Source organism: Eriocheir sinensis, chromosome 35 (assembly GCF_024679095.1).
Source record: "Eriocheir sinensis breed Jianghai 21 chromosome 35, ASM2467909v1, whole genome shotgun sequence".
Lineage (NCBI taxonomy): Eukaryota > Metazoa > Arthropoda > Malacostraca > Decapoda > Varunidae > Eriocheir > Eriocheir sinensis.
The window spans coordinates 6,814,004-6,830,024 of NC_066543.1; the positions used below are offsets into that span (position 1 = coordinate 6,814,004).

The 16,021-nt window shown below is 39.8% G+C and overlaps 1 protein-coding gene across 3 annotated transcripts in view; it reads right to left on the reverse strand.

Annotated features, from left to right (window-relative positions):
- Positions 1-15,459, reverse strand: part of LOC127007323 (DNA polymerase lambda-like) — a 17,913-nt gene extending 2,454 nt beyond the window's left edge. Inside the window, exons 1-8 of one of the 3 annotated variants that reach the window (XM_050878133.1) lie at positions 12,608-15,459; positions 11,555-11,737; positions 9,515-9,694; positions 7,753-7,881; positions 7,240-7,408; positions 5,758-5,849; positions 5,424-5,509; positions 1,585-1,660 (exon numbers count right to left, since the gene is read on the reverse strand). In XM_050878133.1, the coding sequence (XP_050734090.1) occupies positions 1,585-1,660; positions 5,424-5,509; positions 5,758-5,849; positions 7,240-7,408; positions 7,753-7,881; positions 9,515-9,694; positions 11,555-11,737; positions 12,608-13,465 (1,773 nt within the window). In that variant the 5' untranslated portion in view covers positions 13,466-15,459. Of the gene's footprint in view, positions 1-1,584; positions 1,661-5,423; positions 5,529-5,757; positions 5,850-7,239; positions 7,409-7,752; positions 7,882-9,514; positions 9,695-11,554; positions 11,738-12,607 lie in introns of those variants that run through there. The other 2 variants (XM_050878134.1, XR_007760183.1) reach the window with 2 other exon arrangements.
- Between the last annotated feature and the right edge of the window lie 562 nt (positions 15,460-16,021).

The following is a 16,021-nucleotide window of genomic DNA, read 5'->3' on the forward strand; positions in this document are numbered from 1 at the left end:
CGAACCCCTGGGGCCCCTATACTCGCCTTACCGTAAGCATGGTAAAATCCTTCTTTCACATGTTGGACTGAGGGCGGTACTTATCCGCATTTCTTATTCCGCCCTCACTCCTGCAGGAGTGCTAGCAGACCCGCACGCCATCTCCATGGGGACGGAGCCCTACTAACCTAGTCCAGTCTGGATTTAGGCAGTCATCAAGGCTTAAGCAAGGGTTCGCACTGTGTGTTTCATTTAAACAGTTCTTTGACACTCCCGCCATTTAAACCTGCACTGCCTTGACTCTCGTCACTTCGATATGGTCTGCAGTGCTCGGCAAGAACGTTTACGTGCCAGTTGTACTGCGAAGCACACAGCTTTCCTGTGAACCTTCGCACCAGGACATCAATATAATTGCTGTGTGCAAGCTGGGGCGCGCCTTACGGGTGCGGTACGCCACCCGGACAGAGCTTAGAGGCATCGCGCGGGCAATTTGAATGACTTTTGGCGAACGACAATTTTTTTTTTTTTTTGGAAAAAATCAAATATTTTTTAAAACTCCCGGATACGAGCAAGGTCGGATATGGTGCGCCCGGATAATTGAGGGTTTACTGTATTCTTTCAATACTGTAAACTACCTGTTTCTATGGGACTTGTAACAATTACACTTAATACAATGTGATACTATTGTTAATAAAAATGTAGCTGATCATTCTCATATTACTTATTGATAAACAAGAAAATAAATGACTATTGGAAGATACTCCCCATTAAAAATCTTTCCTTCATGAAAGCACTGCAAAATCAAGCAGAATTGAACATTTTTAAGGATTCTATTATTACAATATTTGCTGAATATCTGCTTAGGTTGTATCAGTCTCACCTTTGACAAAATTTATCAAGAGACATTTTAGGGCATTTAGCAACTTGACAGAAACCGTCCCAATACTAAGAACATTCAGTGTTTGGGTCTCCATGACTGGCTTCTGCTTTCAGCATGTTACACTCCACCCTCAACTGACTGCTGGTCGTTGTGTGGGGTGGGCCAAGGCCTTGGGTGGATGCCTGCCACTACCAGGAGGATGGGCAGGTCAAAGATGACGACATTTAAGGCCAGGAGTCAAGGGTGGAGTGTAACACTATGGGACCCTCACAGAGATCAAGCAATGGATGCTACGGTATCTGTTGAGTCGCTAAACACCCAAATGTTTTTGATAAATTTCATCGAAGGCAAAACTGATATACCTAAAGCAAGTACTCAGCAATTATTGTAATACAAATAAAATAAAATAAAGTTCATTTCAGCTGGATTTTGCAGTGCTTTCATGCAAGCAAAATTTTTAATAAGGAGAAGCTTCCAATAGTCATTTATTTTCTCTCGGTTACCAATAAATAAAACAACTAGAATGATGAACTACATTTTTATTAACAACAGTATCACTTATTGTATTGAAGTGTAATTGTTACAAGTTCCAGGGAAACACAGGTAATTTACAATAATTGAAAGAATAGTAAAAGCTTCTTGGGCACAAAGACTTAGTTGGTGGTGACATCTGGTAAGAATAAATATACCCCATTATTACCCTGAAAACTGTTTTCTGTACAAACCTGTCTCACAATCCCGGCTCGGAGGCTGTGTTCAGACAGACTCATGCCCTTTTTTGTTGCCAGGAGCCTCATTGACCTAGAAAAAGAAATACAATGTAGTAGGATGTCAATTTAATGAAGGCATCTGAGTCATGCTAAATTAATTTTCCATTAAATAAAAGTGTTATTTCAGTGGAATTATTAGTCTTTATTCTGGTGAGAAACATGTATAATTAAATGTGTGTTAAATGGCATACAAAACAGGGAAAGGACCGAGCAAGGGCAATGCAATGACAAAATAACATGGAAATTGTGAAGTGCAGCTCCTCTGAGGATGAGTTGTTGCTGCTACCTATGCATGGATGGCCTGCACCAGAGATGTTAAGTCATTGTTGGATTTCTCTGCCAAAAAGAGACACAATAAAGTCCAATATAAACAATAAGTGTTCACTTTTAAAATGTAGATAAGTTCTACAACTGAACTGCACCTTATGAGGATACTCTGATCAGAGCAGATAATGTTGAGTTGCAGATAACTTAGGGTTCACTGTATTTTGTCATCAAGCTGCCCAAATGCCCTGAAGTGATGCCAACATGTGCACACTACATATGCCATCCTGGGAAAATATATCTTAGATATATGAAATAATAATTATCTACAAGAAAATAGATAATTATAGACTAACTGATGAGACCCACACACTTGCTAATCCTTGAAGTTTGAGGTACACAAATATTTGTTTAGTATCAGCAATGGCAAGAGCCCAGTAAGTGAGATTCTCCAGGGCTCAGCTTTCAACAAACAGAAGAATGAGAGAATGGAGGAGAGGAGAGGAGATATTCACTCTCATGGAGAGAGTATGGGCAAGGGCCAACTCCTCATTTCCATACTTCATAGTAGCTCTTTATTTTTATTTGAGTGGCAGGCTCAGCCTATGACTGGGTGGCTGGTTATGCAATATGACCACTTGCAATGAGTGGGCAAGCCAGGACTGGCTTCCACTCGAGGTATAGCTTTTTTTATTTTTTTATTTTTACGTCTTGGCCTATTGCGCCGGTAGGCTTCTTCCCAGTGGGTCCTGATGGTCGGCCCAGCCCGTTCTGGTGCAGGCGAGTGTTTATAGTGGCGCCATCTTGCATTGGCTCATGCTGCCCTCCCGGAGCTCATCTTTAATCCTAGAATCTAGAGTCCGGGTTGATAGGTGGTCTTCTGGACAGCATGTGGGTAGTTTTAAGCCATTCAGCAGCGGCTGAAAAATCCCAGCTTGGTGGCACCGGTCAGGGATTGAACTCGCGTCTTGCTATCTGTTCAGCCACTGCCTAACCCTTTGCTGTAAGTGGATAGTGTAATTGTAACTTGGAAGGCCACATTGAGTCATGCTGATCTGGAAATGGAATGGGCTAGGTGGAAGGTGGGAGGAGCAGGCCAGGCACTTCGCAAGCTGGGGGGACATTCAGCCGAGGAGAACAAGCGCCACCACTGCCCCTGAGCTTATACTTTATTTCTAATTTTATGATTCTATGTTTAGAGATGCAAATGCTTACTGTTAGTTTCCTTCAGTGTTCATAACAGTAACATGTTGTACAGGTTTGTAGCCTAGAAGCAATAAGCTCTAACATATAGCCTTGATGAGGCATAGGAGCTGTTCAACAGGAACACTGAGAAACTGTCCAAAGGGCAGTTGCATGTTAAATTGTAGATGTAGTTGTAAATTATGGATTATGGAGTCATAAAATATACAAATATTGGTTCTGACTAAGCAAAAAAGGAGTTGACTGAAGTGGAGAAGGAAAAATAAGGGTCCTGGAACCAAACTACATTTAAAGCATGTTATAATGGGTTACATAACAAAATTTCAAAAATGAACAGCAATTTTCAGGAACAAAACCCATTCATAGCCTGTATTACAATCTCAATTTTCCAAGTACATGATGTAAACTAGACTCATAGCACTCGAAGAGTGCACGCCTCCACCAAAGATCGTCCTGAAAATTGGTATGGGCATCAACTGTGATCCTATGCATCGTATGGAAGCATTTGTTTCAAAATTTGATGAAATTCTATTTTTTTGGAAAGTTTGACCTTGGGCAAACTTTCCGAAGTTAAGGCCAAAGATCAAGGTCAAGGCCATGCAAGGTGCATCATATGGAAGCATTTGTTTCGAAATTTGATGAAATTCTTATTTTTGGGGGGAAACTTTGACCTTGGGCGAACTTTTTGAGGTCAAAGGTCAAAGTATGAACCAAGTCTGAAGTCTCCACGATGAGGAGAACCGAAGTTATAGTCAATCTGATGTTTTTTGCGACCTTGACCTTTGACATAAAAAATTTAATGGGTTCTATTCTGGATGGATACGCATCATATGGAAGCATTTGTTTCAAAATTTGATGAAATTCTATTTTTTTTTTTGGAAACTTTGACCTTGGGAAAACTTTTTGAGGTCAAGGTCAAGGCCATGCAAGGTGCATCTTTCCATGAGCTAAAATATGAACCAAGTCTGAAGTTTCTACGATGAAAAGAACCGAAGTTATGGCCAATCTGATGTTTTGTGCAACCTTAACCTTTGACATCAAAAATTTAATGGGTTCTATTCTGGAGGGACACAAAGCTTCCCTGAAAAATTGGTTGAGATATCTGCAAAATTGTGCACAGGAGACTGCTCACGAACAAACAAACAAATAAATACACATACTGACCGGACCGAAAATATAACCTCCTCCCAACTTCGTTGGCGGAGGCTTTTTTTTTTTTTTTTTTTTTACAACAATGGAGGCAGCTCAAGGGCACACAAAAAAAGAAAACAATAATAAAAAAAAAGCCCGCTACTCGCTGCTCATAAAAAAGAAGCAAAAGAGATGGCCGAAAGCAAGATCAAATACGGGAGGAGAGATATCCTGATACCCTCCTCTTGAAAGAGTTCAAGTCGTAGACAGGAGGAAATACAGATGAAGGAAGATTGTTCCAGAGTTTACCAGCATGAGGGATGAAAGAGTGAAGATGCTGGTTAACTCTTGCATAAGGGGTTTGGACAGTATAGGGATGAGCATGAGTAGAAAGTCGAGTGCAGCGGGGCCGTGGGAGGGGGGGAGGCATGCAGTTAGCAAGTTCAGAAGAGCAGTCAGCGTGGAAATATCGATAGAAGATAGAAAGAGAGGCAACACTGCAGCGGAATTTAAGAGGTAGAAGACTATCAGTATGAGGAGGAGAGCTGATGAGACGAAGAGCCTTAGCCTCCACTCTGTCCAGAAGAGCTGTGTGAGTGGAGCCCCCCCTCACATGAGATGCATACTCCATACGAGGGCGGACAAGGCCCCTGTATATGGGCAGCAACTGTGCAGGGGAGAAGAACTGGCGGAGACGGTACAGAACGCCCAGCCTCGAGGAAGCTGATTTAGTAAGAAATGAGATATGAAGTTTCCAGTTGAGATTTTGAGTTAAGGACAGACCGAGGATGTTTAGTGTTGAGGAAGGTGATAGCTGGGTGTTGTCAAAGAATAGGGGATAGTTGTTTGGAAGATTGTGTCGAGTGGATAGGTGGAGAAACTGTGTTTTTGAGGCGTTGAAGGACACCAGGTTCTTCTTGCCCCAATCGGAAATAATAGTAAGGTCCGAGGCTAAGCGTTCTGCAGCCTCCAGCCTTGAGTCGTTAAGTTCCTGTAGGGTGGGTCTTCTATTAAAAGAAGTTGAGTAATGCAGAGTGGAATCATCGGCGTAGGAATGGATAGGACAGTTCGTTTTGGAAAGAAGATCATCAATGAACAACAGAAAAAGAGTGGGAGATAGGACAGAACCCTGTGGGACACCACTGTTAATAAAAATAGTATATGAAAACTGCCATTAGTAAGGAATCTACACTGACCTGTTGAAATGTGCAGATCCTGTGAAGTACATGAGAGCTGTAGCACGTTCCTCAAAGGGCACAACAATCACATCAAGTCGCCTGTGCTGTGCCACAAAAATCAAGCTGCATTGGGTTGGCAGTGTATTCATGACAATCTATTTCACACACCCTAAATATATCATTTATCTGAGTGTAATATGTTTCTTGTGTAGATTGACAAAACTGTTTGCTATATTGCTTACTTATCGATACTTATGCTGATTTCAAAGAGTCCTAATGGTTTGAAATGAGTGCAATGATTCTTCTTCTGACTGAATTATCATTTCTAGCTCCAAGAAAGTTTCTCATTTACCTTTCTACCCTCCCCTGGCAACCTGCAGACTCCAAGGTATTTTTTTTGGTTACCATTGTCCTCTTGAGTCACCAGATCATCAGTCAGGAACTCTGAAATGAATAATCTGAAGTCAGAGGGATGAAAGAACTCTTACAGCAACTGAGGAAAGCCACTTTGACAAGGCTTTTCACACTCTGCTTACAGTGAAACTGCTAAGATTATTAAACATATTTCAACAAAAGATCTTCCCAGCAGGAATTACACCACTCAAGTCTAAATGCTACAAAATGCCTAACCTCTGAACTTCCTATTATTTTTTAATGGAGCAGAAGGAACTTGGTGTCCTTCAATGCCTCAAAAACTCAATTCCTCCACCTGACAACTAGACACAGTCTTCTACACATCTATCCCCTATTCTTTGATAACACTCAGCTGTCCCCTGCTATCATTACACATTTTTGGTCTACCCTTAACTTATAGTTTTAACTGGAAACTTTATATCTCATCTCTTGATAAATCAGCTTCATCCCCATTAGGCATTCTGTTTTGTCTCCACCAGCTCTTTGCACCCTCCTAGATCCTAACCATATACAAGTGCCCTGTCTGCCCCTGTATGGAGTATGCATCTCATGTGTGGAGGTTCTACCCACACAGCTCTTTTGGAAAACGTAGTCAAAGGCTTTTTGCCTCATCAGCTCCCCTCCTCTAACTGACTTCTTCAATTATACTTCTTAAACTGTGACAATGTTACCTCTTTATCTTATATTGATATTTTCATACTTATGCTCCTTTGAACTTGCTGACTGCATGCTTCCACACCTTCCATGGCCTTGCTGTACATGACTTTCTACTCTAGATCATCTCAATACAGATCCCTTATACAAGAGTTGACCAGCATCTTCATCCTTTCATTCCTTTAGCCAGTAAACTCTGGAACAGCCTACCTTTGTTTATATTTCCTTTCTCTTATGACTTGAATGCTTTCAAAAGGTCTCAAGACGCCAAATCTGACCCTTTCCTTTGACTAGTCTCACTGTCCTCTGTTAAAGGGAGCAGTGCTATAGCAGAGTTTTTTTGCCTTATGCTTCCAACTGCATTGTCCAAATACACTTTGGGTATAAAAGTCTGATTCAGCTGTAGCATCTCACACCTAGTCTGCTATACAGCCCATTCATTTAAATGGTATATTTCCAATAAACAATTAAAGGTAATATAATCTTATGATTTACAATGGTCTTCTAGGACTTGCCAGCCTTTCCTAATGTTTTGGAGGGTATGGTTGCTCTCACATAGCAACTCGGTGAATAAGTTGTTGTGGTTATGAAATCCACTGTAATCTTTCAAAACTATGCTAGTGAAGAATCAAGTGAAGTGATATATTTATAATAGGGATGATGAGAACTATTTTGAATTTGTTACATTCACTTGTAAAAAATTAAAAAAAGCATTGTCATATGGCTCCCTTGACCAAATGAATCTACATGAATTCCAACCACTTGCCTGTCTCCCTAAGGCGTGCCAGCAGTGGCTTAAAGATGAGCTCATGTGAATGGCCGTCTGGGTGGGTGATGAGAACATCCACATCACCACACGTTGGCTTCCCTCTTCGGTATGACCCACACACCATCACCTCTGCATCTTTTGCAATGCACAGGGTTGCCTCCCGTACCTATTGGGAATGGAATTTTTAGGTTGTTGATGCAATAACCTGATGAGTTGCCAACTGATATGACCAGAGATAGATATGAAACCGAAAAGTTACTCATTTTATCAATTCACTGATTCAGTTCTCATGTTGTTTCAGTAACTTTTTTATAATCCTTAATTTTTAGACAATTTTTATACATTTCATATGCTGCCCTGCTTTTATCATGAAGGAGTGGCTTTGAGTCCCAACAGTTCAGCGGTGTACATGAAAAAGTACGACTGAATGATCACAGCCACATCATTCAAACATCAATGACTAATAATGTAAAATTTGATAAAAAGGTCAGCAATTACAATAGTACTAACATAGTTCTCAATCTCGACCACTTCTGAACGTGGTATCCTGGAGTTGATGTCATCATAGAGTTTGAGGCCAATCTGTTGGTGGCGGGTAAGTGTTGCCTTCGTCCTGAGGTCCTCCAGGGTTCGATGCCCCTAAGAAAGAAAAGTCACCACCTACTTTATCTTAAAAGACAAATATGCTAGAGCAATAATTACACTATAGTACCCTGACTTGATGTGCAGAGAAGGAAATATACATTGGATCCGCTCTCTGCAGCTTTGCCATTCGTGGGGTTATTTATTCATGGATTTCGAGAAGGAAATTAATTTACAATTTCACTGGAAGATATCTCAATGCTTTTTACACTAATGAAGCTGTTGCTAGCAGTTCATAGAGCTTCATAGCATAAAGTGCATGCAATAAGTACTGTCTCATATGGCTATGCTGTGCACCACAGGAAACAAGAATGCTACAGTATTTGTGAATATATCTCCTGCTCTATCCTCTGTGTTTTGTGGTTGGCTCATGACGGGCAGCAGTAGGAATGACTCATGCAGCATCTCTCGCCACCTGCTCCTGTGCGGCTTGTGCAATACACCTGACCCTCAATCTCCCACACTAATAAGGGGGAGCACCTCTCCAGGACCCACAAAAGTCCTGGTATTGGAAATCCCCACAGTCCGGGAGCCACAGCCCATTCCCAGATGTTTACCATAATTGGTCTGGTAATCCCCAATATTCAACACCTGTCCTAGGTTATTACCACACTTTGTGCTGCACATTTCAGCAGCTAATCTAGATTAACTAAAACAAGTTATTTGAAGACTTGCATCATGTGTCAACAAAGAACACATTGTTGCGGCAGTCGTGAAGTATCCACCATTTTCTCTTTCAACTTTAAGTGGTTAAGCATATCATAGTGTGCAAATTATGTAATAATGAATGCTTCTTTGTATAAAAATCAGGTAAAAAAAAAAATGAAATATGTAATAAAAACTGGATCAAAACTACAAGCAACTGCTCAGCTGATGCACGTACACAAATGACGATGCAGTGTTTGCCATTTTCTTTTCAACTCTCCGAGTGGTTAAAAATATCATATTATCTGATGTATGACCAGACTTTTATTTAGATACCTGAACTTGGTCAGGCATTGGTTTGGTAACTGGCAGACAGAGCCAGGCCCCAGATATTTGGCCCAGACTTCTATTTTGGTTCCCAGACTTAACCAGACCCTAGATTTTGTCTAGGAAATCCAATATCCGGGAAACTGAGAGTAGAGTGTACTATATTTATGTATGCACTTTTTTTCAGGAAGTTTTACTCCATAACTACCCACCCCTTAAAATCCATTAACTAGTCTCACAGAGGGTCTGTAAGTAATGAGAACTTGAACTGAAAAAATTATGATTTTGGGACCCTTCCAATTATTTAGGGTAAATGACATGTTTAAGTTAATTTAATACTGATATCTTCTTATAATCTTCTTATAAAATTTACTTTGCTATTTTTGTACTGTTATTATGTTTACATAGTCTTGGTGTAGGCAACATGTATTTTTAGTTAGCTTAAAATGGCAGATGTTGGACTATATACCCATTATAACATGGGTTTCTATGGAACCTAATATGAAAGTTTCTTATATGCAAGGGTTTTTATTTATCATATTCTTACAAACTAAGCTACCCTACTGTATTTGATAAATTAGACATTATACAACATATAGTAATAGTTATTACAGCCAATCTGAGCAAAAAAAGAAACTTGACAGACACCCTTACTCACCTGGTGGTACCACATCTGTGCAGTGGTGGGTCCTGCCCCCCAAACCCCCAGGAAGAGGCTCAGGGTCTTGGCTTCCTCCCCCTCACACACTTCAGCCACCTTCCTAAGTCTCCCACTCTCTAGGATCTCGGCAATCTTGTCTGCCAGGCGACCCCCTATGCCAGGAATGGCCAGTGCCTCCTGCAAGTTTGGAGTTGTCAGTGCCTTTGAGCCTCTCAGAGTATCTTATTGTTTATAACTTAAACAATCCCACACCTCCTACAAGTGTGGTGGTTAAGTTGTTTAAATACTCACATCATCTTGATTATGATGCAGGTTTTGAAATGTCACTTTCAGAAACACAGATGGTGACAAAGGGCACATGGTGAACCTCCTGGCAAGTCACAAAATTTAATGTACATTCTCGGTACCAAAATTATAAAGGTGATTTTGAGAAACAGGCATCAGAAGCACAAAGTACCGTATATATATATATATATATATATATATATATATATATATATATATATATATATATATATATATATATATATATATATATATATATATATATATATATATATATATATATATATATATATATATATATATATATATACAGTATATATATATATATATATACCAAAGAAGCAGGAAGGAGCTTCCATGAAAAGTACTTTGGGAATGCTTTCATGCAAATGTGAAGTACTGATGTGGAATGAACAGAAAATTAAAAGATGAGAACAATATAAATTAATGTATTAGCCCTCATTTTAATTAACACAATGGGACAAGTGCTGTTTAATTTCTGTAGACAGTAACTTGGAAATAGTCTACATCAATTATGAAAAAACAAAAACAAAAAACATTTCATCCACATGATACTTTAACATTTCAGTGCATTCATATTCTAGCCTGAAGGTGAGTGCATGTGCAAAACACCTCAACTGGTTGTACAGTATTGAATAAGTGTTATTATTAGCAATTAACTTCATAAGCAACAAATCATATAACTCCATATCTACTCAGAGTCAACACTGAACCAAGTATCTTTTGGAGGTAGTCCTTAGCTTGCTGAAAACAACTCAAGTACTGTCTCTATGCAAACAAGATAGTGTCCTCATCCTTCGTCACAAAAGTATATCTTTCCTTGTTCATTTTTCAAGCTGCAGATCAATTGAGATTTTGTCTTCTAGTTGGTTCAGTATGCCTTTATAGTAAATGCTCATGGATATCATATACATGTGCTGCCCATTTATGTATGAAGATATTGTGTTGGATTAATGGAGGATAACAATTCATTCAAATTTAGGAAGTGCAAAAGAGACTGAAACCTACTGAAAACTCAAGATATTTAATTTGTCCATATTAGTATGAAAGATGTGGATACTGTATTATGGAGTAGATATAATAGCTGACACACATATGTTGACTTCATGCATGAAATCACTGTACCACTTTGTGACAGTTACAGAAAAAGCTGATATAGAAGAACTTCGCAATGGCAGGATGGAAAATGAAGGGAAAAAAAAGACATTGTGACCCCAAATTACTTATTTCAATTTGCAAAATGTCAATTTTTGTGATAACTGGTAAATTAAAAATGTTGTGTGACCATTTCTGAAGACAATTCTTCTTCCCTAATAGTGAGGAGGGTGATAATGTTTTTGCCAATGTCTGCCTATTTGCCTGTATCCATTACTAAAATCTTAAAAATAGAAGCTGGCTAGTAGATGGTATTCAGCCATCCCCATATGGTGTTGCCCCAACCTCTTGCATATCACTCTTTCATAATAGAATATCAAGAGATCTTATAACCAAATAGAGCTGTTTTTTGTCTTCTAATACAGTGCTGTCCAAACTTTTTATTACATTCTCCTATGGCTGACTAAATTCAATTATATATCATATTTGCATTACATTACATTATATTTCTCTCTTTTCCTTCATAGAACATCTGTGTGTGTGTGTGTGTCTTCTAATAGATAATTAGATCATTTTGAAGGCAACATCATTTTGCCTGTCTTTTGCTATTTCAATCTCATCACCCATGCACTGTACCTCTCTGGATGTGATCTCCTTGTCATAGTTACGGATGGCTGCAATGGCCCGCTGGTAGCCCACGGCCCGCCACGTGTCATTAGTGCTCTTATAGGTGTTGGCAAGCTTCTCCAACTCCAAAGTGATGTGAGCATTTAGGTTCACAGGTTTGCTGCTGGATGGCCGGGCACAAGCAAACTTTTCCTGAGAAAAAGGAAGGAAAGCAGTGCCACCAACACTAACCAGTATTTAAGGAAAAAAGAATATGCCAGTGGCTAGTTATTCAGTAGTTCTACCCAAGACAGCTTCTGTAATCTAATTTCCATTTCCTTCCCAACCTGTAGCATCTAAAATCCTCCTGAATCCAACCATCCATACCATCAGTGCTTAACCTGTTTGGATGAGTGGATCACAAAGATGAACAAATGTGTAATGAGAGCCACACACTTTCGATACATGAACAAGAACTGTAATAAGATACACATCATTATAATAATTACTTGAAAACTATAAGTACTACACTGGAAGCTTGTAAAAGTAATTAATAATTACCTATGTAATGTATGTATGTAGGTGTATAGGAAACTAACTTGACAAGGTCCTAGCCCTCTTTTTGGTTCTACCTTGTCAGATGTAGGTAGTATTAAAGTGTATGATAAGAAGTTTTGGAAGGGCTGAAAAGATATGCCAGTTGGTATTATGCTTCCCTCCATTGAGCTCCTGATCATAGATGAGCTAGCACATTCATAAAAATAATCATATACCATTTCAGCAACTAATGATGCAATACAATGACCACTGTGAGGCCATGACATAAATGTTGCTACTACATAACTATAATCAAGTGTTTAGATCTTCAGTTATGTAAGTAACTGTGTATATTCTGATCTCAGCTTTTCAGGATTCTAAGTACAGTAAAAAGGATATTATATATATTAAAAGTTTCTGGCATCTTAGGGTGGCCGAGGTGATGCGCCCCCCAGTGTATGCCCCCATTGACTGATTGACTGAAAAGTTTCTCAAGGAAAAGAGAAGGCTAAGGTATAGATAAATAAATTAGCCTAGCTTACATACCTGCAGATTCTTGGGGAATGGCCTTATCAATGATCTTGAGATGTCTCGATCAGCTGATCCTGAGTCCTCAGTGCATGTCACAAGCTTGCTGACTTGTGCTTCACCAACAATCTTGCTTAGTGGTTCCTTTTGATATTCTGTTATTCCGTCTTCCCTGCTGTACAAGGCAAAGGACTGGCTTTCTGTTGCATTCCTGGTCTGGTCATTGGAGGTGAGCTGAGTGGTGACCCTGACTGATAAATCAGGTGTTAAGGCTGTGTCCTGAGCTTCATGTTCTACATTTGCATCTGAGCTACCTACAGTTCCTTGTGACTGAAACTCTGTTTTTTTCCATAGAGTTCTGTGGGTCTCTTCCATCTGTGTTTTGCCAATATCCCCAGTTTGAGTCCTGTTAGGCACTTCTGTGCATGTTTTGTCTGTATTTTTGTTTTGTATCCACCCAGCTTCCTTTACTCCCTCCTCTAATGTCCATGTTTCTGTTGGGTTCACAGACATAATTAAGTGGTCTTCTATCCTAGCCTTGCCCTTGCTCTTTACACACTCTACCAGCCATGAGCACCTGAGGAAGATGCTGTTTGGGAGCTGTGATATGTCAACAAGACGCTTGACCTTCTCCTCATCCACAGACTCCTCAAACACAACATGTAATGTAGCCTCTGAGACCTCTGGCAGGGTTGGCACAAGCTGTCCACCATACTGTTTGATGTGGTTCTCAAAGATCTTGAGGCGCATTGATCCAAAGCACGCTGGGTGGACATGACACTGCAGACCCTGAAGGAATTGTGGCAGTGATGACTGGGCTGCCTCACAACTTCCTTGGGTCTTCTTGACACATCCTTGATTCCTTTTTCTCTTCATGGCTGCCCAGGAATTATGTTCAAGACCAACTGTTTAATTATAATAGGTTAAGTCAGGATTATTCACAAATGGGTGCACTCAGTTCTGTGTGTTTGGGCATGTGAACTTGTGGCTGATATGAATTTCCAACCCTGGGGCACTAGGGCAATTGCTAACAAGACTTTCATAGGCATACAAACCACACAGACCCTATGCCAAAGTAGTGGTTTATATATATCAAATGAGGCACAGTGTTTACCCCAGTATTGTTAGCTTTCCCACAGTCTCAATGGGCCCCCAGCCAATTTTGGTTGCGAGGGGTGAGTATGGGCAAACACTAGAATAATACCATCACTTCTAACTCTTTCAAGGAGCATCTACACATAGATTCAGCAACAGTGCCTGGTTAGCCCAAAACACTAGATTATTCCAGGATCAAAAGTAACTAAATCATAAAGGTACAGAATGCCAGAGAAATAAAGCTGCCAGGTCCAAAATGTAAATCTAAATGTAGTGCTGGTTCTAGTGATGATTGGCAGATTACCTTTGGAACAGCTCTGCCTTAGCTTTTCAGGATATGTATTTTGCATTAATAGATGAGTGTGCATGCAATGTACATTTCCTTAAAAGTCTTTCTCTTATTTTCCACACACCATGCAGAATTTATTCCTTATTTTCTATATTGCCCTCAGTGAAAAGTTCACATAGTTATGAATGTATCTTTCCTGTAGGACTATTGCAGATCAAAAGATTTTCTCCTTTCCTCTTGGTATGCAAAAGGAAATGCTCCAGTGTTTCACTCCCTGCATGGCATATCTTGCATGAAGTGTCTTGATTTGTGTGTCTTTTCCTGTCATGGAGTGGTAGACAATTTGCTCTGGCTTTGAACATTATTATTGAGGATGATCTATTGTCATAAATCTTAGCTTCCTTAATTTCTTCTTTCCAATGTTGTACATGTGCAGACTGGATATATTTTCAATGTCTTCTTTCCAATTTGTTAGTGTGCCAGTCCAGTGCTGTTAAATCAACCTATACAATGCCTCTCTTGAACTACTTCACATACTGTTGTTGTTGCATTTGCTGTTTCTTTTTAGTTTTTTCCTGCATTTTACTGGGTACAGTATTTATCAATTTTGAGATCACACACACTATGAACAGCAGAGATCCACCTTAGCCGCAGTTCACATTTTTTGAGCAATAAAATCAGATTTACATTTTATAATACACACAACTTAAAATGCTCAAGGTCTCCATTTTTCTCTTAAATAAACCATCGCCGTCGCTTGAGGGGCTAACATCGGCTCCAGCAGCTCTCCCTTCTAAAGCCAGTGAGTTGCTTCTTCTTTTGACCAGTTCCACTTTGTATCGCTTCTTAGGTCCTCCTTCTCAACACTTCAATACTGCACACCATGCACTTAGTTCCTTCACAGTGCACACTTTACACTTCCAAACGAGTGGCGGGGGAGTAACCAAGGCCGAGTATCCACCTTGAATACTTGATGCTGATAAGAGAGGGCAAATTTTCCGTGGATCTTCAGTCATAAATCTCGACCACAAAGATAAGCACAATGGGGTCACTGATGCGCTATATATATATAACACGTAATATCCTTTTTGCACCGGCTCAATTACCCTCTCAACACGCGCTTAATTATGATGAACCAAGGAGAGGAGTGCAGAGGGAGTGACCAGGGGGAGTAACCACCTTTAATTCCCCGCCTAAAACTCCCTTAGGACGCTCATGATATTCCTTCTTCCACTCCCTGGCGACTGGTGGAGCTCTCGGGTATTATTCTGCCTCCTGGCGTGTACTGACGAGGCGGGGTTACGGCAATACACGGCAATAAAGGAAGACATTGACGAGCCTGACATTTCTGAAGGATCCCCCGCTGCTGATGTTGACGATGATCTTTCTTGACTTTCAACGCACTGTCAAAAGCGTCAAAAATTTTCTTGGCATGCTGTTGTGAAAAAAAGAACTGACCAGTGAAAGTGGAGTGAAAAGAAAAGTGTAATATTGAAAACCTAACAAAAGCGCATAAAAAAACAAAAGCCAGGGGAAGAAAGGAAAAGAAAAGAAGCTGAAAACACATTAACTTTGGGTGAAGTGCATAAGTGTGCACTGTGAAGTAACTAAGTGCATGGTGTGAAGTCAGAAGTGTTGAGAAGGAGGACCTAAGAAGCGATACAAAGCGTTATAGGTCAAAAGAAGAAGAAGAAGAAGAAGAATTTAATAGAAATCATCTCACATTATTCTATCTCTACAGTAAAGTAATGTGACTAAGGGCGAGGATATAAAGTAAATGATAAACGCCCACTAGCACTGCTCCAATAGAAAAAGACAAAGAGGAATGCCCCCAAAAAAGAGGTCAATTTCGTATAGACTCAAAATACCTAGTCTAAAATCCATGTACAAAGTTGTGCTACCGTTGGCAAATTACAATTATACATACATGAATATTTGGTCAATTACTGAATACATGAGCAAGACAAATATACCTGTCTGTATAACCATTTTGAATACCGCGCTACAAAGGATAAAAGTCCATAAATTAAATACCCTCATGTGCTGTT